Here is a 25,638-nt window from a genome sequence, read left to right as displayed (position 1 = left end):
ACAAGGGCTAGTTTCTGTGGTAAATGCTGTTATTCAGAAGAAACTGCTTGCTGGAAACAAGCCCCTGTTAAATGGTGTGATGAACACGGGATGTGTGTAAGGTCTGAGAGCAGAAATGGGAGGAGGTACAGCCACAGCTTACTGGGCAGCTGTGGGCACAGCACTGTTTAAGGATGCTGAAGGTAGGGATATTTTCATTCAGCTTCCTAATTTGTCTTTAGGAGAGTTCAAGCAGCTTGCTCCAGTTCATTTTTTAATTCCCCACTCAGTTTTACATATTCCTAGAATCTGCAAAATGGAAAATATGAACTGGCAGAATGTTTTGCCCTCTGCTGTAATATGGTCTATTGACTTCATTACAGCCCTTGATCTGCTTTTTCTTGGCTCAAAATTGAGTCACTAGGATTGTGCTCCCAAGTTCTTCTGGGTGGCAAAGAACCTCTGGAAAGCTGGAGGTTTTTTTAGAGTTGTTTTTTAAAGATACACATTTGGTTTAAATTTTCAAGTAATAAAGAATTCTCTCCCACACCTTGTTAAAGCAAAATTGATAAGAGGCTTTAAGATTTTATGGATTGGTTCCTAACCATTTGGTAAAAGGGTGGCTTGACAATTAATGACAGCAGACAGCACAAAACCACCGCTGCTGTGAAACCTCTGTGAAAGCCACCTGCAGTCCCAGCACTTTTCCATTTATACACCCAGAGATCTGCCTCTCCTCCTACAGCCCCAACACTGCTGCTCTTGACCAAAGTCTTTGCACCCAGCACACACACACTGGTCTTAGCACAGTTGTCTTGTTCAGTATTACCAAACTTCCAAAATCAAGATCAGGCATTTGATAGACTCAGGGTTTTTATTAGTTTTCCCATGTGAACATTACAATTTATAATACATCATATCTAGTTTGACCTCCAGAATGAATCTAATTTAGTACATCATGGTATTAGTAAAAACAAGCCTGATAAGTGGGCTAAACTTCCAACTAGTATCTTCATACCCTTCAGACAAGGCAAGCTAGAATGTCAATCACTTTACAGACATTTAAGTAGTGTTTTCCAAAAACCACCCAGCCCCAAATTAAACTAGGAAGCGAATACAATTTAAAGCAGGAAAGATTTGGTCGTTTCCCTCCCCCCGGCAGAATTTAATTAAGAGCTATAGTTTTGCCTCATTACAGTTTTGGAATCTCAATTGAAAATCCTGGAGTCGGTGGGGATGGAATCGCAGGCGTCAGTCGCCGTCTTCGGGGGCAGCAGCTCCTTAGCGGTAGCCGGGCCCGGGCTGGGCGTAGCCCTGCGGCCCGAAGGGGGGACGGCTGCGGGCGTAGGGGTTGGGCCCGCTGGGCGGGGGGGTCATGGTGCTGCCGGGCGGGGGGGTGAAGCCGGGCCGCGGCTGGAAGGTGCCCGGCGCCGCCTGGGAGCCGCTGTAGGCGGCGGGCTGGGAGGCCTGCGTGGTGTAGGGCTGCGGGGGGAAGCTGCCCGCCGGGTACTGCGGCGGCTGCTGCGCCGGCAGCTGCTGCGCCTGCCCCGGGAAGGCGGCGGCCGGGGCCGGGGCCGCCTGGCTGTATGCCGGGAACTGCTGGGCTTGCTGCGACGGGGGCTGCTGCTGGCTGTAGCCTGCTGCAAAGGGAAAGAGCGAGGTGCGTGAGAGACGTCAAAGAACCGCGGGTGCCTGCAGAAAGACCTTTTGCTCCTAATGTTCACAGTGACAAACGCAAAACGAGGCGGGAAGCACAGAAAAGGCAAACCAAGCGTGAACCGCGAGTTTTCCTGCCTCTCACATAAGCGCGCGGCCGGGGATTTGGTGCACACCGTGGCAGCACAGCACACTGACAACAGTTACTATAAAACAGTTTTCCTGTGACTGACAAGAAATAAAGTAAAAATAATAATAATAATAATTAAAAAAAAAAAGACAAGTAGTCTTTTCCTTAATATCACCAAAAAAAAGTCATCATTGGCAAATGAGGCAAAATTCAACCTTTTTCCCCAAAAAAAATCTCCAAATTAAACTGTCTTGATAATACTCTCAGGGTTTAATATCAGTCATACCCTTTGGTTAAATCATAGGTGTTTTCAGTTCTTTAGCATTAAACATGAAAATGTTGTGTAGAACAGAACACTTTAGCTCAAAACTTCCATTTACAGGTGTCCCAATTTTGATTTTTCTGTATTAAACTAGCTTCCAAAGGGAATTTCTCTTCCCAAAACTTTTAAAATGGAACAAAGTCCTTTCATGAAGAAATAGCTACTTTTATCCATCATGAAACACACCTGCAGCTACTTGCAATGAAACCTCTCCAGTGACTGGAATCCTGTCAGCATTAAACACCAGACACACAAATTATTAAAAGTGCACAGCCCTAAATGGAAAGAGTAAGGGTAAGAATGCACTGCAGTAAACTCACCTGGAAACTGGGATCAAAATTTACTCATGAGACAAATCCCTGAAGGGTCCATTTTTTACACCCATGTATAAATAGCCACTGTTGCCTAGTAGATCTACAAGAGTGGGAAGGGATCCTGCTCTTGGGAAAACATGTGTTTGAAAGGAGACAATACTCATGAGAACTAAAGCAACACAAACAAATAGATCCTATGACTCAGCATCTCCAAAGGCTGCTGTCTGTAGGTCCTCAAAAAAAACCCCCCTCTGTTTCTGAAGATTAACTGTGAACTAAGTTAATGACAAACAGGTGCCCCAGTAAGTTTCTGGTGGCATTTCATTCATACTTGACAATGATGTTAATTGGAAAGCAAAACTCACATTGCACTACAGCTTTCACAGGAACATCAGTAAAATAATGGATTAGACGATGGCAGGATATGTCTAGAAAGCAGATTGGAAATCCTTTGTTTCCCAACTCAGTTTTTAAGCCTAGACAGTCAGACAGATGCTTCTACTTCCAACAGGCTTGCTACTGGTGAAATTATACCTCAGTACATCTGTCTCTGTATTCTAATTACAAATGTGGGGGGGAGAAATCTGCAGAGAATGAGATACCATTTAGACACTCAAACTAACGAGCTCTCACACAGTGCACAGGAACAAGGTCTGAGGCACAAACCTTTAGTCCAAGTATTCTAGGCTTTTTATCCAAGCTAAGCTTGGAATTTCTTTGTGAGCTCTGCAAATCTTCTCATCTATATGAAAACTGATGCACTACCACAGTGCACCAAGAAAAGGTCACACTGGCCCTGAGTCACTTTAATGGGAGTCTTTTGTTTAGTTTAAGGAGGATTTTTAAAAATACTTTGTATCATTTTCTGAAATTATAAAGCAAAATGCAATTTGTTGCAGAATTTACTCTTACAGGTTCATCCCTAAACCTCATCTGGATTATCATTCCTACCACATACTATGCATTCCTAGATGCCAGCTGCTTCTAAAGGAACTGAAAGTTCTGAGGTCAAGTTTATTTTGGGTATACACCAAAGCCAACTTTTCGTATTTCGCTGCACATAAGCCACTAGTGCACTAAAATATTCTTCTGCTAAAAGTCTACTGGCACCTTTACTTAAGGTACAGTAAAATCAAAAACTAGAACAGAAGAACTATCACTTGAAAGTTTTTCTGTATTTACAATATGTGTAATAGCCAAGGATTTACTGAATGACGACTACAGTGTTTACACCAGTAAATTTTGGACATTAAGATTACTCTAGATGCCAGAAATAGGGGCCACCTTTAGACATCTTCGATATTTAAGGAAGCTAAATTGGGATGTTTAGTCACTTACTTGCTAGAATCCCATGGCTGCAGAATATAATCCTGAAAGCTGCTCACCCTTCAGGTGATTCATTTTGCCTCCCTTCTATCAAGGCATTCTGCTGATTAGTAATGACATCTGCCTTTGGTCACAATCAAGTAGGACTGAACGTAGTTTGACTACGTACTAACAACAGAAACAGCTACAGTGTTCTCTTCCTGGCAATTTCTCAACTGTGCTAGTTCCCATAAGGAACACGGGCACCTGGGCAGCTCAGCACCCTGACCTGCCCCCCAGGGTCAGGAACTGAAGCTGACAGGGTCAGGCACTGCAGGAGCTGCTGTGCAGAGCTGCTTACCTGGGTACTGCACGCCATACTGCTGCTGGGGCTGAGCCTGCGGCTGCTGAGCAGGGTAACCAGGCTGCTGGTACTGCTGATACATCTGACCTAGGGATTAAAAACGCATTTCATTGAAGCCCAGTACCCTGGTGAGTTACAGAGAACCATTTCCTGACAGTTCAACATCACAGAAACAAACCCAATGACATCAAAGTACAGATCTTACTTTCTGAAACATGTTGTTCTGACTAAAATAAAGTCTATCTAAAGAGTTACGTGATGCTTAGTATTGCACATTTTCAGAGGCAGCCAGAAGCTATGCACCTTAGTTAGCACTACTCTGGTAACAGACCAGGAATCTTTAAACATCTTCATAACTGCTCCAGAACTTACACTGTAAATTAAAGTACTTCAAAAGTTAAACATGTCTTCAGATTGTCTGTTTAGATTAGGTTCTTAAGACCATTTCTGCAACCAAGTACTGTAAGCAGAGTGGTATATTATTTATGCTGACCAGATTTTCCAGATAAGTCATCCATCTCTTAGCATGGCCAAGTTTTCTTAAGAGACCCAGTGGTATACACCCAAAGCAAAAATAAAACCATACATTCTTTAAGCTTGGTAGTCCAAGTCAATGCTTATTTTTCCTACATTCACTGTTTTCAATTTCTTGGCCAGAAGAGGCAGAATATTTGTTTAGACAACCTATGGGTCCTGTTGAAGCTTTATGCTTCTGCTGTTTTTCAATCTACTAAGTCTCAGTCAAAGAACAAAATCAATTATCTGCCAAAACTAAAGCTTAGCTGAACTGAAGCAGACATGGAAACTTTAGTATTATGAAGTGTTACTGTACTATTATTCATCCTGCAAAGACCAGCAGACTGTATAAATAGACTGTAAACTCTATCTTCAGAGCTGCACCGAGACAAAAGCAACTCCACTCTGCTCCAAGTCCTCCCAGACAGACACACTGATTTAATGCAACTCCTTATTTCTTCTTTTATCTGCATTATTTGCAGCCAAAAGGAACAGTATTTTACATTCACACCAAGGTGTTTAGAATACTTTATATTGATGCAGTCACTTCAAATATTATTTGGTGTGCAATTACTGTGGGATTATGAGAGTGCAAAACACAAAGCTTGAAGAGAATTTAAGCTTGTTAGCTTGATAATTAAGAATTAGAAACTCAGAAAGTTCTCTTTCTGAAACTCATTTGAAATGGGGAAGTTCTGGGAGAATAACCAGCATGTTATGCCTGCCTGTCTTGGGATAATTCCCTACAGGCTAACAGAGAGACCACACTGGCACCTGCTGGAAATCCCAGGTAAAGGGAGAGCAAAGGAACAGCATGGAGTTTTACGAAAGGTTTCTGACAAGGCTTGCTATCTTCTCCAGGGCTGAGGTGTTAGTGAGGAACAGAGAGGTGTTCCAGTGCCAATTATGAAAACACTCTTAATTTACAGCCAGGAATACAGCTGGGGATCCTATGGGTCCTCAGACACGGAGTCTTCTCTCTCCCTGGATTTTTATTCTGAAAACTAGATGAGCTACAGCATTGGTGTCTGGTTTTGTACTTAGCAGTGCTTATTGCAGTGAAGGGTCTGCCAGCATTTACCATTGTTCCTGTGCACTGAAAAAGACTTTCAGTCTGATTCAGAACATAGACCATTTACATATATTCACACAACATTCTTTTCCCTAGAAGATCATGAAGTGCTTATGGGACTGAGATTCCACATGAATTTCAGCAAAGACTAAAAAAGCATCCACATCTGTATATAATTGCTTCTTGTGTGTGTTCAGGACTGAATTTAGTGGTAGAAAAGCACAGCACTGCACTGCACTAGACCATCTTTGCTGGATTGATTTAATTCAATTTAGTGAATGCTGAAAACTTCTCAAGGGAGGAAGCCCTTCAGTAGTATCAGCACACAGAAGTGAGGTGACTTGATATTCATATGTAACAACCTAATAACCAATCATAATCATAATCATCACAGCATTTAATGGCAGAGAAAGCCATTAATAAATAAATCCTGATACACCAGAATGACTGACACATGACTGGCATCACCAGTTTATTTACATCTTCAAAATACTGGGAGAGTGTGTGGGGGAAGCAGAGCTTGAGGTATTTCAGGTTTTTTATTAAGTGAATTAATAATTTCAAGCTAGTTTCAAAACCAGCTTCTAAGAGAATCTGCTGTTCACCAGCAGTGCCATTTATGTGAGTCCATCCTGTTGAAAACCTATGGGTTATGGCTCTGCAGGGACAGCACAAGCCCCTAAATTACCACTGGACTGAGGTGCTATCAAACCCCAGAGAAGTACAGAAAATTACTCCAATGTGTCAAAGAAAAGTCTTTGAACACTTTGGAATGAAATTGATAATGCCATTTGCATCACCCAGCTTTGGTGAGAGACTGCTGTTTACCACATACATACAATACAATAAGCAATGTATTTTTAATTTCTAATGAACAAAGACAAAAGTTACTTCTGTTCTCTTCCCAAAGACTGAACCACAGAGTGAAGAAAATATAATCAATACTTAAAAGATTGCAGTAGCAATAATAAAAACTACATAAAAGTACATAAATCCCTTTATAATTAGTAGTGTTGCATTATACTTTCCTTGACCCAAGTTCAGAAAAATCACTACATCTACTCTGATACATGAGCCTAGATAACATCTTCCTCAAGTAAGATGAGTTTCACTGAAACAAATAATCTTCCCTTTCCCTGGTGTTAGCAGCCATACAGGATTCCAAGCTAGTGTTCCTAGTGCTTTTAAGTGTTTCACTTCTTTGTTTCACTTCCAGTTTAACAGCAACACCTCTTACTTCTTACTTACTGATTTAAACTATAGTAAAAAAACTAAACTCATAAAATGCAAGTTCAGTAGCTGAGAATATGGTTTCTGAATATGAAATTTTCTGGCTGCCAAGAGAAAAACCTTGAGCCCTTTTTTGCAAAAGTAACTTTTATACATAAACACCAAACTGCTCTATCTTCAAGCTACAAAAATGTCTCTTGCTATGTTCTAACACTTGACTAATAAGCAAGAAAAGGGTGAAAGCTGAAAAAGAAGTGTTTCATAAGCTCCACTGCAACCAACAGCATTCATACCTCTTTAAATATTATGCATAACTACCACCTGTTCAAATGCTCTGCTCGATCAAAATATGACTTATTCCCTTCAGGCAAGACAATCCAAGTGACTATGGATACCGTGACCACCATCTCACATGTGTCTGAGCATTACATCAGTAAAGCAAACATCAGGGGGCTCCTACTTGTGCCTACACCAGCACAGAAACAATTTTATATTACTCTTCATATGGAGGAAGAAGTAACAAAGCAAGTTATTTCACAAACAGTTTAATTCAGAAGTGTGCAGGTCTGAAGGCTCAGTGCACTTAGAAAATAGCAACAGAAGAAAAGATGCCCAAATGTAGGAAACCTCAGAACAGGTAAATTGTGAGAAGTTAAACAGCAATTTTAAGGGCATAGTGCAAACAAATCTGAATATCAGAGTTAAGACCTTAAACTTTAAATGAGAGCCAGCTGATCTCTCAGGAGTTATAAGGAACTACCATGCATTTAAGATGGTTACAGGGTTTAACTTGACTAGCACAGAGGCATACATAAAAAGGAAGCAGTGAAATACTAGCTTCAGGCTGCTAGGTAGAAATGATGAGTAAACAAGTTTTTATATACAGTAGACAAGTCCACAAACTGTTAGTTCAGTGAACGCTCAACACAACACACAGTGTATGACACAAGGACAGATGCAAGCAGAAAGAAAACAGTACCATGAAAATCCTCTCGTGTTACACCACCCACCCTTTCCAATGGAGCCACTGCTCCACCTGCTGTTTCTGCATGGCCCAGCACGGGCAGCAGGACAAAGGCTGTGCTCTGCCTGGGGCACACATCGACTTGCAGTCTGGTGTCCGCTTTGGGTCAGCTAATTCAAGGCAGAATCAGACACCATCCTCCAGATGCTGGACAGCAGGAAAGCACAGTGCTTACCTTCCACCTGCCCGGTCTGTGGCTGTGTGCTGGGGTAGGGCTGCTGCTGTGCCTGCACCCCGGGGGGATGGGCTGCAGAGGAGGAGGAAGCGATGCTGTCCGGTGTTCCTGATCGCTCCTCTGCCGGGGCACTGGGTGGTCCTGGGGGAGCAAGAACAAAATACAGCATCTGAAATCAACACTGAGTTGAAATTTAAAAATACTAATACTATGATTCTTCCCTTGCAACGTTTTTAACATTTTTTTCCACGTCAGATTTACATGTATGTCATACCCAAGTGTGTATTTGCATATCTAAACTTTCATTTGAAAATATTGGGGGTGGGGGGGGAGAAGGATTTCCCACCTATCTCTAGGTCACTCACATTTCATTCTTTTGAGGAATCTGACTCATTTGTGAGATAAAGCCCTTCATGACAGCATATTTTTTCAACAGCTTCAAGCATTAACCTTGCACACACACACACACTGAAGAGTTGCCATGTTTGGATACAACATGCACTTACCTATTTTTTCTTATCTGGAGGAAAGGTAAAAGGTTGCATGGAACTATCCAAATGGATTAGCATCTTACTGTGAAATACATGGACCAGGCCACAAAGTGTTCTACCGATAGTTAAATAGCATGCAAACAGAAAACCTCCAAAGAGGTGTTAAAATCACACTCCCAGACAGGATTACGGCAGGCTTTGGCCTAAAAGCAAGCAATTGTCTGCTCTGCTAATTCTGAGAATATTCCAGCTGACACCTAAAGACAGCAAGGAAACTGGGAATTCAGATTTTCTCTACATTAGTAAGAGGTTCTGAAACACAGGTGAACAAATGTAATATACTACAATTTAATGCAAAATATTTTGTTTGAAACAAGGGAGCTTAAACCTGGATCTTTCCAACTGTATGAATGCTAAGAGCCACTGCTTTCAAATACACACTTTAAGTTAAGCATAAGTAATAGAACGGCTGCCAATTTGTTTGCAGTTTTAGATAGTTATATTTACACAATATAAATATGCATCCAACAAGCCCCTAATTGTATTTGTATGCTAACCTTATTAGGGGAAAGTTAATTAAATCTGCCTACTACTTGATTTGCATTTATATACATAACTGCAGGATTGTAGCTTTAGAAATGGGATTTCTTATACCCTGATTAAATGGTCCTCTGTGGAGCTCTTTGTACGTTTAAAGAATGGTCAAGTCATTTCACTCTCTCAGAAGAATTACAGAGATACAAATATTGAAGTATCACTGATCAAAACACTAACTGACACTGACAAAACCACTCATTCAAAAATTAACTCAAATTTTCTGCCAGTTGTGCTTCACTTGCTATTGCTTACCTGTTTAGATAGCCCAGTGCAAGTTTTCAAGTACCATCTGGTTTGTGAAAGAACCATGCTGTGACAATATCCAAAATGTGCCATGGAGGAAGAGATCACACAATAGGCCTGGTCCACAGACCAGAGCTTCATACAGAAGTCAATCACTGTCTGTGGGTACAGCTTTGGATCCTGCACAGTCACAATCACACAGTGCAGATCTACTCCTTTTACTCCACACTTTTGCCATGACAGCCATACTGGAAGAACAAGCTCCAGGTGCTGCTGGTCTGCTCATCTGTATCATTACTTCACACATATAAAACTCACTTGCTCTGGAGCTGAGAGTACACAGCAAACCCTGTTAGCTAACAGCAGCTTTCATGTTTCAATGAACATTAAACCTTGCCAGGCCCACATACGTTCTGCGCAAAATCACTTCCCTAAGTTCTGCATCACACTCCCTATTGCGTTCTACATTGCTTTTCTAGCTTCAGTTATCCTGTCTCAAGTTGACAGCATTCAGTTTAGTAGAATCAGCTTTCATATGCTTAGTATTCTATTACTAGGGCCACAGTCCTCCAGCTCTTCAAAAATAAATATAATTCAGACAAGTATGTCATTCCTTTCTGTTAACAGTGAAAAAGTTGGTTCTATCTACTTCTAAAATGAAACAGAGAAAAGGAACACATTCTGAATGACCTCGACAGCAGAAGCACAAGCCAAGAACATGAACTGCAAGATCAAACCTTAAAGCAGAGCAGTGACTTCTTTTATCACTGGCAGATACCAATTAAGTTAGTCCACACAATAGCTTTAAATAATTCAAATTTTAAAAAAAATTGTAGCTATTTTCTACTCTAAACTAAAACACAATGCTAAAATCAACAGCAACATTTCAGTATTTTGTATACAAAAGTTAGCACACAGATACAACACCTTAACACAACAAGTTTTAGAATTCTGAAAAGACATAGCGAACACAGAACACAGCTTAACACATCCAACGTACAAATGCTTTGTTACAAATCAAAACCAGAGTCATTGATTATGAACAGGTTTGGCTTTCCTTTTCACCAGGCACATCCTTACCTGACACCTGATCATCTGTCAAGCCAAAGGCTGACATGACATTCTTGCTGATTTCATCCTGGTTCTTTAGCGGATCGAATGCGGACATGCTCGCTGCTATAACTTGAGTGGATGGCTTAACATTACCGTCAGCAGCAGCAGGCTTTTCGTCCCTACCATCTACAGCATCTACAAAGCAAAACGCCAGTTACCAGCTCTCCAGAACTGAAACTCCAGCACACACACACACACACACACCGCACTGCAGCAACCACACATCGCACACTGGGGGCTCTGTAAATTTAACTCTTGAAACTCTTTAATTCTTGTCACTGGGGTAACAGTGGGGAATCACTGATGTGTCTGAAACTGGGAGCGATCACAAAGCTTGGCTTTCTTTCACAGTTACTTAAAGATACACTAACGCTGTGGACTATCAATATAATGTATCATCTCTTCTGAAATTCAAAGGCACAAAGCTCCTGCTTCAAACAAATTAATTGCCCACAGGGAATTCGAAATTAGGAAAACATACAGGATAGTTCCAACTTATTATGGTGTTTTATCAGCTGTAGTTTCTGGTTTGTACTCTACCTCTCTCCATTAATTTTTCCTAAGCTGACTAGTGAAATTGAGATCTTTGCAACTATACACTTAACTGAATTGCTCAGAAATGCCTTACCTAATAGTGCTACATTTTCTGTTAAAAGCAAACAACTACAAATAGATACAGACTGGCTCGTTTTGTTTACACTCTTTTATAATCACTCTAACCTCCTTCCAAATAGTTTGTAACCAGAATCCATGGTATTCCACTGAAATTACTTATTGCATATACTGTAGGAACTGGGCTGGAATTTTTTTAAGCAACAAAAGCAATAAAATTTCAAAGTGCAAATACAAAAGTAACATTTCCTAAAAAGCAAGCTGATGCTCTTGGTTCACCTCTTTACTCAGCTCTGTACTTCATGACTTTGTGTCATTATTTTCTGTGTCCAGCTTACCTAAACTCTGTAGTTAAGCACACAGAGAACTGTCTACTTGCAGTACAACTGCCCTAAGCTAGGAGATCAATACCTCAAAACTGTGAGAATAAGACTTTCTTTCCCACTTTGCCCTCCCCCAAAAATCCTTTCCCACCCTACCTGCACCCTTGTGCTGCTTACCCTGAGACAGCTCTGATGCTGGTCTGAGCGCAAAATGTGTGGATTCAATTTCCTAACCTGGCAAAAAAAGTGGATATAATTTTGGCTGAATTCACTTCTTACTGTTTTAGTGAATCAAACTTGCTTAGCAACACAAGATAAGCACCAGAGCTAGCCCAAAGTAAGCAGAGGGGCTACTCAACTGCAAGCAAGAACTCTTCAGCAACAACAAACTATTAATTTGGCTAAAAGCCCTCTCAAGACATTGCTGGGGTTCACAGCTGTTAGTTACAGTGTTTTCGTACATTGCAACAAAACCTTGGATTCTGAAGTTTCATCCCTAAGTTAGTTCAGTGCTTTACTCCAGATACCTCGAACAAAACTTGTGTCTCTGAAATAACTAAAGCATTAAAAATTAAGTTCTGGGCCATCAAGCAACAATTGAGAACAATCCATGTTTCACTTTGTTAAACAGCGCACCACTCTGCAAACCAAAGCAAACAACTCTTGGCCAGGCTGCCTACCACTCTCAGGCAGGTTAGTGGAAAGCCCTGGATCCGCTGGTGGCTCTAAACAGTCCAGTAAACGATTGACTTTATTGCGCAGTTCTATCAGCTCTCGGCGCAGGTACTTCACCTGGTTGGATTCTAGAGGTCTTGGTTGCCCATTCACTGCAAAACAGCAATTGCATAAACTTAACACTGTACTAACACCCAGTCTAAAATGACAAAAAAAATTCCAACTTTTACTTGCTTGTAGCATCATCATCCTTTGTGGAGTTTAAAGTGACAAAAGTTTATGCTGAACTCATTCTAGAGCTTACTGTTCCTTTAATATAATCTCAGTTCAGTAAAAGCTACAGCAGCAAAGCAAAGTCCACAGTGAGTGTCTGCATTGTTTACTCATTTCCCTGAATATACCCTGAATGATGCAGTGGTTCTGGAAAGGTGTCCCTCTAGAACTAACTCAGCACACACAGCACTGCTGCAATTCATGAATAAGACCAGTGTCCAAGCTAAAGGCTTGGAACTATATGCTAAGTTACCTACAGTAGCTTGAAAATAAAGAACTTTTACACAAAGGCTAAAGGGTGTTAAGATCTCTTCAGCTCCAAGCAACTAACACTAGTTTGGAGCAGTGTACCACTGCGAGGGAAGTGTCAACTTCAAACTCTCACACACCTGTGAAGAAAACCCCACAAATGCTGGAGAGTGGGGGAGAACATGGAAAAGAGCACCAAGGAAGAAAGAACCACTGATCACATGTATATGCACACATGCCAAATACATTGAGGAATCTTATAAAAAACAGTAGTTTCAGTTTCCATTAAGTTTGGAAGTCTTATGAAAAACATCAAGAGAAAACAGGTATCGTGTATTAACACAGTAATTCCAATTTACTGATTGCATTTTCTTCACCTTCTGAGGTGACAAATTTAAAGTTTTTTGTACCTCTCACTGAACTCTACTGCCTCAATTTTAATAAATATTATTTAAAAGAAATAGAAAAATACAGTCTTCTGTACTTACCAAACAATGTCAGCTTAAGTATCCTACTGCATTGAATTGCAAACGAGAGATCTGAGCTATCAAAAATTGTTATAAGATCTCCATCTGAAAAGAATAAGAAAAAGTTACATTAAAATCACAGCCTATGACTACTGAGCTTCACATCAGGACAGAAGTCTTCCTTCATTACTCAAAAATAACTTTCCCTGTTTGATTGTGAGGTCACTAGGAAAAATTGTTTATTATTTTAGTACCAGAATCAGTGTGCAGAGAAACCATGCACAAAAGGTAAGACAGAAGCATGACTGGCTTCAAAAGGGAGTCTTCTGACATTAGCCCTCTGCTGTTCCATACAGCTCATCATTCTTTTATGTTTACATACAGGATGAAATATTAGAGCCAAGTCCAACCTCAGGAAGAATGATGCTACCAGTTAAAAGTGAAATGCCTATGCCAAGTGGCTGCAGAACTGTGCTGTTCATGAACAAACAGGAGTCAGATAAATGGCATAAGCCAAACCCAATTCCATTTTTAAAAAACAAAATAAAATTTCAGACGTCTAGAACATTTCTAGGTTATATTCAGAACAGAAGCTGCAAGACTATTACCAATCCCTTGCTGAAAAACAGAGTTCATGTGTAGAAGTGAATAGTAAAGATCTCTCTCAGCTTTAACACACAAATAAGTATGAGGACATGAAGATGCCAAAGTAGTCAGAAGAAAACTTCTCTCAAATAGGAATTTGACACAAAGTCATAACTCTTAGGCATGGATTTCTTCCATGTCACATGTGGGAGGATCCTAATGATTTTGCGCATTGCCATTTGTCACAGGAACTATATTAGAACTCAATGGGATCATTTATTCTTAAGACACAAAGGGCTAAGCACAAAGCACTGATCACCTTTAATCATATTAATCCTCAAAAGAGATACCAAGTTCCCATCAAGTCTGGTCTCTCACCATTTTTAAGTTGAGTCAAGGAAAGCTACATTAACATTTTTGCTTACTCAATAAGATCACAACTAAAACAAGACTATTGTCTTTGGCAGGACAGATCTTCTGGTGTTTAACATCTTCAACAGGTAATTCACAGCTTAAATGAAGCCAAGCTAAGCAGTGCAAAGGGAAGAGTGGAGCACATTATCAGGAAAATGTGTACTGGCACAAGGGACAGCAGGAACACTTCCTGCCGGAGCAGTTTGATGACTGCCAACTGAGGCGAAAAACCATCTAGTGAAGTTTCACCTTGAAAAGCAACAGTGTTTAGATAAATGCCACACAGCTTGGAACAAGGCCAACCCCAGGCTGCCCAGGCTCCTCCACAAAACACTGTAGCAAAGGCACTCTGTGGACAGACACAGGAACATGTTTTCCATTACAGATTACTGCCTAAAAATCCTCAGTGTATATAAATTCATTACACTTTGGCGACAAGGGCAAACTGTATCTACGTTATGGTTAAAATTTTCAATTAAATTAATGCTTCAGTATGAATAGTCATAAAACACATTTTACCAAATCAAAAACAGCTCAGAATTTGAAGAACTACACATTCTAATTTTGTCATCCCTGATTACAAGTAACACCTCTGCACTGGAAGGTTTTCTTAAGTAAGTGCTATTAATAATACCTCACAGTGCCTGTCGGTCTTCAAAGAAAGTGCTTTCTAACAAAGCTAAGTTACAAACACTAATAAAGTGATGGCATATAAAACATTTTTCACATTTTCCTGAAAGAAATACTACTGCCTCCCAAGATTTTTTTATGTCCTGTTTTCACTTTCACAATCTCAAAAGACATCCGTTGATAGCAGTATCAGTCATGGATTCTCTGAGTAGAGACTGGAAAATCTCCAGAAATGAGGGCTCCAAACCCCACCAGGCAGCTGCTCCAGTGACACACTGCATTCCTGGCCAAAACTCATGCTCAACCTCTCAACCTGCAATTTCGGGCTGCTGCCACCTGGTGCTGCTGCAAATTGTTCACATTCAATGGTCTTTGCAACTCCTTTCCACTGGCTCTGCTCTCAGCCCCCTCCGTCTGCAGCACAGTGAACAAGCCCAGCTCCCTCCAGTGCTCCCTGAAGCACCTGCACAAAGCCCCTCCCTGTCCTCAGCCTGCTGGACTCCTCTGCAGCTTCTCCAAATCCTTTTGTCCTGGAGTGCACACATTAAAAGTGAGCACAGACATGCAGCCTCACTGGTAGCAAATCACCAGTGCCAGGAAGAAGAGGATCAGCATCCCTGTTTGCCATTATGATCCACAACAGGACTTGGACAATCAGACTTCATCCAAGTTAAACAGATGTTTTTTCTTTGGCAGTAAAGGGGGGTGTGATGAGGTGTGGGCTCCCTCCAACCCAAACACCTTCTCCAGCTTTTCTGTAACCTTTCCTAAATGCTGATACCAAAATCCAACAGTGTCTTAACACAAAACCCTTCTATTCCTTCTTATCATGGTAATAACTAATAATATACATAAATATCACAATAAATGATAATTACTTTTCTTAGCAATCCACAACATTAGCAAACCATCCTTTGGTGCTCTTCTGTCATACCAGTCAACCCTCAGAGTCACTGCCTCAGCAAAGATGTATGTTCTAAACAGTCTCTCCTGCACAGTGAAATGAAATTGCACATCAATACATATGGCTTACATGGATTAATGTCACCCAAAAGAGCTGGGATCATTCCATCCTAACTCTTCCTCACTTATTTTAACCTTTAGGTTGAAGGCATTAAGAATAATGAAGAAATTTTCTATTTTCAATTGTTACAGATAAAAAAGGCTCAGAAGCACCAAGGACAGAACTTGTTAGATGCACGAAGTCAGATCAGACAGCCATCAAGTTATAATCCAAGTATATGCCAGGATTCATAAGGTCATTCATATGGCCAAGCCATAGAAATATCTGACAATTTAGGTATATTAGATTTAGCGAAAAAATTCTTCACCTTAAGGAATGCCAATGAAGCTTAATTCCTGTTACCATGACACAGATAGAATTGCACAATGTTAATTGTTTTCTGTCAGAAAATAAAACAGACTTCCTCTACTAATCTTGTTATTTTTAGAACTTATCTTTCTCATTTTTACAAGGGACACAGCTTTCCCTCTCTACAATTTCCCACATATCACATTCTCTGCTATGCCAATTATTTTTTCTTTCTAAAAACCAGTTACTCCCTTAACTAACCACTGGACTGTAAGGTACTTTAGCATTAATGCTGCATCACCATGATGTATTTCAACCTTGATGACACCAGAAATCTGCCTCATTCCTTTGCCCTGCCAGCTGTTTCCTCATCGACTAAGCTTCATTGTCTACTAGACTTATCCACCCTCATACTTCTCATTGAGTTCATTTTCGAAAAAACAAAAACAAAACACAAAACCCCACACAATCAAAAACCACACTACATCAAAACGTAGTTTTCCTTCACCCTGGTAAATTTACCAAAGGCTGAGATTACTGACTAGCAGAGCAGCTTGAATGCATACAGTATGAGTAAACAATCTTCTATTACAAGGTAATGAAGAACAAGGGCAAAAAGGCCAATCTCACATTACACCTTCTGTTTCAAATTCAAGCATAACTTAAAAAAAAGTAAAGTTCCTGTTATTGGCTCTATAGGACCCTTTATCATGTGTAACCAGTAATATGGAGTGCTTAAAATGAAGTTTTACTCTTTGATTCATACAAATTCACTGCTGACAGTCCTCATTAATTTGCTTGGGGTTGGGGTTTTTTAGCTGACATTGGGTTTTGTGTGTTCAAGAACTTTAAATAGGACATGAAAAATGTTTCACATCTAGCAGAATAATTTCCTTAGCTCAGGAGTTTGAAAGCTTGAATATAAAACCTGACTTCACAAAGCAGCACTCAACCAGAGGCTTCTTTTCTCTGGTAATTAATAAAAGCACCACATAACCTAAAAATAATGTAGGAATATGGAGGGGGAGATGAAGCATTCTTTGAACACTCAAAGACTGTGCACATGAATTTGGAGAAGACAGAGATGGAGGTTAGGGAAGTAGTGGACATCATTATACCAGTTTGAGATATCTCCCTGTAACAGATCCAGACAAGCATTCCTGCAGGTCTGGGGGGAAAAATAACAAAACAGAAATAGCTAAAATGTACATATTCCAGAGCATCTAATGACTGAAATATGTTTAAAGAAGAATCTTAGCTTAGTTGAAGTATATAACAGCTCTTATATGACAAGCAAACTGAAGCCTTGTTAACCTTTTCTTTGACGATTTGCAACTACATCTGATATTAAGAGCATTTATTTGTTTGTGGTACTGATGATCAGCTAGCACAACATACCCTGAAATCACAGTGGAGCAGTAGCACATTCTGTGTGCTGGGTTATCCCTGGCTGGATGCCAGGAACCCCCCAAAGCCACTCCATCACTCATCTCCACAAGTGGCCAGGACAGGGAACACACAGGGAAAGGACAAGATATGAGATAAGAGCAAGGAGAGATCACAAATCAATCATTGTCATGGGCAAAACAGGCTCAACTGGGGGAAATTAACCAAGTTTATTACTAGTCAAAACCAGAGCAGGATAATTCACCTTTCAGCCCCTCCTTCCTTTCCAGCTCTCTCTCCTCCTCCCCCAGTGGTGCAGGGGCACAGGGAGTGAACGCTGTGGCTTTTGCATTGTTCAGGCAGAGGAGTCTTTCCCCTGCTCCCACCTGGGGTCTCTCCCATGGGAGAGTCCTCCACAAACTTTTCCAGTGTGAGTGCACCCCACTAGCAAACAGCTCCTCTGAACTGCTCCAGTGTGGGTCACTTTTCCACTGGGAGCAGCCCTTCAAGAACATCCTGCTCCTGCATGGGCCCCCACAGGGCCACAAGTCCTACCAGAACACCTGCTTGAGCACGGGCTCCTCTCTCCACGGGTCCTGCCAGGAACTTGTTCCAGCACAGGCCCCCCACGGGGTCAAGCCTCTTCTCAGGCACCCAGCTGCTCTGGTGTGAGGCTCCTCCACAGGCTGCACTTCCATGCAGGTGGATCTCTGCACTTCATGGACCTCCATGAGCAGTGAGGGCACATTCTGCCTCACCACGGTCAGCACCACGGGCTGCAGGGGAATCCCTGCTCTGCTGCCTGGAGCACCTCCTGCCCCTCCTGCACTGACCTTGGTGCTGCAGAGCTGCTCCTCTCAGATATTCTTGCTCCTCTCTTCTCTGGCCAAAAAAAAATCTGTACCAGAACTTTTTTCTTTCATTTTTAAATATGTTACCACCATTTCTGACTGATTTAGCCTTGGCCAGAGGCATGTCTGTTCTGGAGCTGCTGGGCTTTGGCCTCCCCTGCAGCCCCCTACTCCCAAAACCTGGCTGTGCAAAACAAATACAATTCTGAAACAAAGAAAAGTAAAAGCAGGAAGTCCCTGGAGTGTAAAAGACAACCATAGAATGAAACTGTAACTACTGTCTCCATCATACACCATTATGTTATAAATAAAACAGAGTAGTATACACTAAAACCCCAGAGGACCATACTGAAAGCACAGGTGAGAATGCAAAAAAACCACACTAACTCAAAGCTTTAACCTAATGAAAAAGTATCCAATCTCCTTTCACTTTTCTCATTTCAGAAAGAAAAAAACAATGTGATAAAAGGGAAAACAAAACCACCACAAATTCACTGAGCTCCCTCTCACTAGAGACCAAGACCCAAAATATTGGTCAAGACCCAAGACCTGCACTACTTACAGTTTTGATAAGCAGCATCTCAAAAGCTTCATGAACCTCAAAAAAATGTCTCAGGGCTATTCAAAGTGAAATTTTATTGCTTACATATATGAACGAAAGTTGACATTTTAGGCAGCACTGAAGTTTCCTAAGGCTATTAAGAAAAAAGAACCTAAATGCTTCAGGAATGCGGCACTTTTTACTGTGTAACAGCATAATCGTCACTCTATAAGAGACTTTGGATTTTATCACTTCATTCCAGGTTTCATTTTATAAACACCATCCCTCTGCCCCAAATTAAGTAACTTATCCATGCCCCATTGACATTCAAAGAGAAAAAGCTCTGCAATCACAACTTTCTGTCTCTGTGCATCTCAAATAGGGCTCTCTTCATTCTGTGAAAGTCCTTAAGGTCATATTTGTTTTAACAATAATAATCAATATTTTCTTTGAACAATCAATGTGCAACAGATTCAAATGGTCCCAGAGAGGAAAGATTTAATGCATAAGTCAAGTTAAAATTATTTTTCTAATCCTTACTGATGGAGAAAAACATTCAAGAATTACTACCACGTAAATCAAGTTTTCAATCTTATAAGAACTTGTGTTAGGTCATACATGTTTATGCTTTTTACCTTCAAACCCACTGGAAAAAATATTTAACTGAGTGAACAGAAGAGAAACCTGCAATCAACATCTTGCAACAGCAAAACTGCACTTTCAGAAAGAAAAAAATTGAAGAAATATTTCAGAAAAAAAAAAAAAAAAGAGGAAATGCTGTTAGGAGTGCATAACAAGATACAGCTTCTATTGTCTGATTAAAAAGATTTCACAAGAAATCATTTGCATTTGCCCATGACACTGTACAATTCTGAAAGATAAATTTCCAAGTTTCTATCCATAGATAAACAGTATCAGAGCAACAGTAGTCAATTAAACCTCAACAGCAGTAATTAAACCTTACCTTCATCTTTATATTTTATTGTGACTTCATCATTGCTCAGAAGTTTTCCTCTAAAAACTCTTTGCATCATTAGCACCAATTCATCATAGGTGATATCTTCATTATGGATAGGGATTCTCCTAATATCCTCCCCAAGCTGAGCTTTGATGATCAGCTTCCCACTTAAGTCCAGCTGCCCATTCATGGTGGATTCCTTATGGCCTGCAGACCTGTGAGCAGCAAAACATTAAGAACATTTCAGAAAACTGAACAGTGAGTTATTTTAATCTATCTGATGACAGTTCTGAAGCTTTACATTATCAACTTATTTAATTACTTTTACATGCTCCCCTATTATGAAAAACAAATGGCTTTTTTTATCATTTAAGAGAAGACTGCCAGAACAAATATCTTCTCTCAAAGATTTCAGGCTGTAAGGTGGCTTTACTAAGGGGATCAAGCTGAACCATGTATTATTTCCTGAACAAATAAGTGCAGAGCTAAACATTGGTTTTATCACATGGATGAACAGAACTCACTGAGGGTTCCTCTCCAGAAAGGAAGATACACAATTTATTCATTTTTAAAAATTTTGATTGGGATATTGTAACCCAGATTTTAAACTTTCAAAAGCAGCTCAACAGACCACACATTAGCTACTCATTGGACTCAACACATGGTCAGAACAGTCTGTTACTCTCAGTGTTTCAAGGGGTTCCAACTGAACTGGATATGCAGCAAAGCCATCTTGTGTCTCAGCAGCACACAGCATATACTTCTGTTATATCTTTAACATTTTAGGTAAGAAAATTTTAAAATTACCACTTTGATTTAGGCATCTCTCATTTAAAAACACAAAGGTTTTACATTTAAAAATCTGAAACTACAGCGAAGTTACACAAAAGAGGAATGAGAAGGAAAAAAACCCACAAAAAGAGATCCAGGATGTTAGTCAAATGTCCCCTCCTATTTTCAGTGCTCTGGAGAGGGCCAAAACAATGGATCTGGAATGAGGAGCAACTAAAGCAGCAGTTATCTTAACATCTGAAGTACAATTACTGGAGATCTTAAAACGCAGGCAGCCCATATCCAAATCAAGATTTCTGAAGCCACGTGCAGCCACGTGTTCATTCTCCAGTGCAAGAAGAACTCTCAGAAATATGCAGCTGATTTTCCTTTACCTTTAAGGATGTTGTAACACAGTGCCTTATGAGAAAAATGAATTTTCCTATAGTCAGTCATTTTTAAAGTACTGCACTGAATATTCTCTCCTACCAGAAACAAGAGACTCAGCTGAAGCCTTTAGTACATTCCTTGATGCACCTGTGTATATTTAATTCTACTGTTTCAGTGACAACATTTTACATTTAAAAGGTGCAGTACAATGCTATCTTTAGATTGCAATTAAATTTTAGGGAGGGGGGGGGGTGGTTGGTAATTAACTTAGTATAAAGCAAAGATTTCAGGCAAAGCCCTTTGTTTAGCCCAAAAAGATACAAGCAATTATTGAACGAAACTCACTCTCCTCATCACACATAAGAGGAGGTAGGTGGATCCAGCATAATTGCAGGGAAAAGGGACCTGCAATTAACACAGCCACATTGCTGCTGAGGCACTGTGATGAAACTGTGAGGTTTATAGTATTGTTGATGCTCACTAATGCATTATTCAGGTTTTGCAACATTGGAGTCTTGACTGCAGGCACATCAACCCAGCCTAATTAACTTTAAATTAGATTTAAAAGCATAGGGTTTTGCACAAATTGGTTGGTTGTTGGGATTTTTTTTTAATTTAAACATTAAAAAATAAAACAGTATCGACCCACAGGTTTCCTTTCATCTCCTTTCCAAAATACACATTCATCATTACCTTGTGTGTGTTAGTGAAGCTGGATTACTGGACAGTTTTCCCACCTCACTTCAGGACAGAGTCAGGATGAGCCGCCATGCACTGTCAGTGCCAGGGAACAGTAACCTGCATCAGAAAATAAACACATTTACAGTCACCCTGCCCTAGAATGACACAATTCACATCAATCTTTCACTTTTAGAGCATCTCAGTGAATATATCCAATTTTAAAAGCCCTTACTTTATCCATAATTTAACAACCAGGTTTACACTTTTGAGTATTGTAGAACCTGCATTCATCTAAAACAGATCTTCAACAAGACTTTTAATTTTGTAAGAGAAGATTTTTATTTTTTAAATCTTCTAATGGCATGTAAGCATTCCTAACAGTAATGTATTCCTCTTCAGGACAGTCTCCAAGAGATGATTTAGCACACAGAACAGCCCAACAGGGAACACACCTGGCTCCTCCCTCTGACCCATGGGTGTACCCTCCTGCAATTCCTCCCTCTCACACGCACAGCCAATCACAAATCCCCAATCTGATTTTCAGATGATTCACTGCTAACCAGAGAATAAAAGTAGCTTCCCCTTTATCCACATAAAGATGGACTTCCCAGCTCTCTTTCAACTCAACTGGAAGTAAACTGGAGCATTCAGGATGAAGGCAAAGAAGAAGCAAACTCCAGAGAAGAACCAAAGTCACTCTCTGGGTCTCAAAGGCTGCCAGCTGCTCCTCTACAAAATGGGCTGTGCCTGCTCCTGACAGTGAGAGCCTGTTGTGGCACACCAAGCAGGGGAACAGGAAGAGGCTGCTTTCCTGACGCCTCACTCACATTTTCTGACATGAGTAAGGCATGAGGACAGGGCCCCTTTCACCCCTGACCTGCTACAGCTCCAGCTGGGTCTACTGCACTGGACAAAACCTGGATACAGATAATGCATCTAAGAGTGGCTGAACCAAAGACTTCATTTAGTCCCCTCCTCATGTTGTTGAAGCATTAGGGCTGGGTTCTGCTTCTGCTTCTTCAGCACCACAATATGTTACCCAGAAACTGTTAACAGTAACAATTGAACCCCATCTCTAAGTCCTAAACACACACATTTTGCTGGACACAGCTGAAGTCCTTTGACAGATGTATCATTTGTATCTTTGTGCAAGGAAAGGAGCCACTGCAATGCCTTCTTTACCAGCATTACTCACAAACCTGCTGTCCACCAATGACTAGGGAAAGGCAGCAGGAGAATATTTAAATGTACTTTATTTTGGTTCAGCTTTCCCCGTTCTGCTTGTAAGTGTCCAGATTTAAAGGCACAGATTCTGAACACTGCAGCTGCTTGCAACTGTTACAGAAAACTATGTGAAAAATTCAAATCACCGAATTACACAGCACTAAAGCTTTTTCCCCTCACTGTGACACAGCTCAATGGATGACTCCATTGAGGAAATTTTTCAGAGAATACATCCAGAACACACACTAATGAACTTTTTAACAAAATCTCTGTGTGTCTGCTTTCCTGGGGAGGGGAGGAATCAACCAACCAAAAAACATTTATGTCTCTATGTTTCAGACCAAAGATTGATTCCCATAAGAATCACACTGACATCTTCCTAACCTTCCTGGTGTACCACTTGCATTTTGCAGGTACAGCCTTTTCTATTCACACCATGCATTAATCTCGGCGGTGCATGTGTACAGGGACTGCCCGATCTAGGCCAGTCACTTCAGGATCCCCTGTAAAACCAGCATCTCATCACCACGCTGGATTTATTTCACCACCCTTTCTGCACAGCAGCAGAGAAAAACAGCCTTGCCCAGGCAAGGGAAGGCCAGACGCTCCTGCTTCAATTTTTCCTGTCAAAACAGGGTTAAGGATGGGGGTGAAGCCGACAGGAACACGAGCAAGCAGGACTGCCTCCCAAACGTCACCCGAGAGAGAGCCACGAGTTTTCCCAAGACAGGTGGGGGGGTGACGCCAGGGAGCAGAAAGGAGAAGAGCTCTTTTCGCTTCTCTCCAGTTCCCACGCGGGCAGGCCGGGCCCGAAGGGGAACAGAAGTCACGGCCAATCCCTGCCGGGCAGTGAGCACCAAGGAAAGCGCTGGGTGACCCGGGGCACAGCCGGGTGCGGAGGGAGCGATCCCGGGCTCTCCCGCCGCCCCGGGCCCAGGAGGCCGCGGCCGCTCCCCGCCCCCCCCAGCCGCCGGGGGGACGCCAGGGGTCTCCCGGCCCCTCGGGCAGGGGCCGCGCCGCCCCGGCCCCGGGACACGGTGGGGGCGGGGGAGAGAGGAGAGGAGAGGAGGGGGCGGGCGGCTCGCCCCGAACCCACAGCTGCCCCTCTCTCCCTCCTTCCCGCCGCTTCTACGCGCGGCTGCCCCCCGGGAGCATCCCCCCGCTCTCTTACTGTGGCTCGTCCGCCGTCCCGCCGGTGCGGCCCCCCCCGTGCGGCCCCGCGCTGACCCGGGCCCGGCCGCCGCCGCCGCCGCCGCCCGTACGTGGCAGGGCAGAGAGAAGGGGCCGGGCCGGGCCGGGCCTGCGCGAGCCGCGCGCCTGCGCGCTCCGTGCGCGGGGCCCGCCCCCTGCCGGCCGGCATGGCGGCCCCTCATCGCCCCCCCCGGCCGGGCCCCGCTCCGACAGCGGGTTCTTTCGAAATACCGGCCTGGGCTGGCGGTGCTCAGAGAAATAAGGGGCCCTAAAATTCCCCTGCACTTGTTAGACTTGTTAGACACACGCACAGAGGAGCCGTTCATCCTCGAATGGTCACATCCAGGCAGTCATTGCTATCATGCCCTCACACTCTTTCACACTCTTTCACACTCTTTCGCACTCCCCTGTCTTGCATTCAGAGCTTGTCCCCCTAAAAAATATTTGCTTTAAAAATTATAGGAAAGATCTGGAAAACTGGACGTTTCCATCCATTATATTTTCTGCCATTCGTATTGCCTACCTTTGTACTGGTGATTCAATCCTTCTCCAACCCACTTCTTTATCAAAGCAGTGTTTCCAAAGTGTTAACGAGAAACTTTGTCATCCCTAAAGGCCACATATCGCAACCAATACCAAAGGTCGCTACACTACGAAGATAAATATATTCCACGTGTAGATAAGAGCTGAACTATTGTTCCTGTAACCATTTAGCATATAACCTGCAACATATCATTTTAGTTTTTTGCATTTCTGAAATTAGGGTTCCCCACATGAAAGAAAAAAAAAAAAAAAAGCCATAAAATGTATAATGGGGGGGAGGGCTTTATGCTGAAAATGTTTTATATTAAACAAGACATGTTCAGTGTTAACAATAACAGCACTTTATTCACATGTGAAGTACTTGGAGACGGAATGCTTAATCAGTAAAAGTCAGCCCTTTCAATTCCATATTTCAAATTCTTCTTGGGTTTTTTGCTTGTTTTTTTGGATAGTATGGAAAACAATATTTTAATTAGTTTGTTTTTTTGTTTTTTTTTTTTAAGAGCTGTTCAAAATTAAATGGGATGTTCTTTAGAGAAAACTTTTGTTTGTGGGGAAAGAATATCAATGATTAGAAAATATTATCATTCATTTAAGGAGTCATCCTCATAGTGCCCATCTGTGTTTTACAACACAATCAAGTATCATCCTTCCTAAACCTCATAAATTTCTAAAGGAAATTTTCAGAAGGAAATTGGAGGAATTGACAAAAGAAAGTATTATAGATTGGATTTACAAATAAAAAATGGATGCCCACAGGTACATGAACTTCCTATCCAAAAAAAAAAAAAAAAAAAAAAAAAAAAAAAAAAAAAAAAAAAAGTATGAACTACCTGTCCTAAGTAACTTTTAATTACATTCTGTGCTTTTTCTGGAGCAGTAGTGATGAACTTCAGCCTTGCTTCTGATGTGAGTGCTCTTTTTAGAGGTTTATCAATGCTACAATACACTTATTTTCTGCCTCATAAGAGAGCATGGATTTCTAAGACATGGAGGACTTTTCAGGACTGATGAAACACTTCTATGAAGAC

The 25,638-nt window shown here is 41.5% G+C and overlaps 1 protein-coding gene across 2 annotated transcripts; it reads right to left on the bottom strand.

Annotated features, from left to right (window-relative positions):
- Positions 1 to 66: 66 nt before the first annotated feature.
- Positions 67 to 24,165, bottom strand: TFG (trafficking from ER to golgi regulator). 2 transcript variants are annotated; one of them, XM_083855072.1, is made up of 9 exons: positions 24,045 to 24,164; positions 21,662 to 21,766; positions 19,814 to 20,022; positions 13,152 to 13,235; positions 12,147 to 12,293; positions 10,499 to 10,666; positions 8,088 to 8,228; positions 4,068 to 4,157; positions 67 to 1,619 (listed from the first exon to the last, which is right to left on the bottom strand). In XM_083855072.1, exons 3-9 carry the CDS (start codon positions 19,995 to 19,997, stop codon positions 1,261 to 1,263), a joined length of 1,173 nt encoding a protein of 390 aa, XP_083711198.1. In that variant the 5' UTR covers positions 19,998 to 20,022; positions 21,662 to 21,766; positions 24,045 to 24,164; the 3' UTR covers positions 67 to 1,260. The 2 variants fall into 2 exon arrangements, with proteins under 2 accessions (XP_083711198.1, XP_083711199.1); XM_083855073.1 differs by lacking the exon at positions 10,499 to 10,666 and having other exon boundaries at positions 24,045 to 24,165.
- Between the last annotated feature and the right edge of the window lie 1,473 nt (positions 24,166 to 25,638).

The sequence above is a fragment of the Zosterops lateralis genome (genome assembly GCF_965231275.1).
Source record: "Zosterops lateralis genome assembly, chromosome: 2".
NCBI classification, from domain to species: Eukaryota; Metazoa; Chordata; class Aves; order Passeriformes; family Zosteropidae; genus Zosterops; species Zosterops lateralis.
Note: the sequence above shows the minus strand (reverse complement) of the source record. Positions and strands in the feature narration are given on the sequence as shown.

Bases quoted from the DNA above. Each gene is read 5' to 3' on its own strand.
- TFG (XM_083855072.1), bottom strand. From the start codon at position 19,997: ATGAATGGGCAGCTGGACTTAAGTGGGAAGCTGATCATCAAAGCTCAG. The intron at 8,229-10,498 runs GTAAGGATGTGC...TTGCTCCCCCAG, and splicing joins GACAGATGATCAGGTGTCAG to GACCACCCAGTGCCCCGGCA. The intron at 4,158-8,087 runs GTAAGCACTGTG...TTTAATCCCTAG, and splicing joins ACAGACCGGGCAGGTGGAAG to GTCAGATGTATCAGCAGTAC.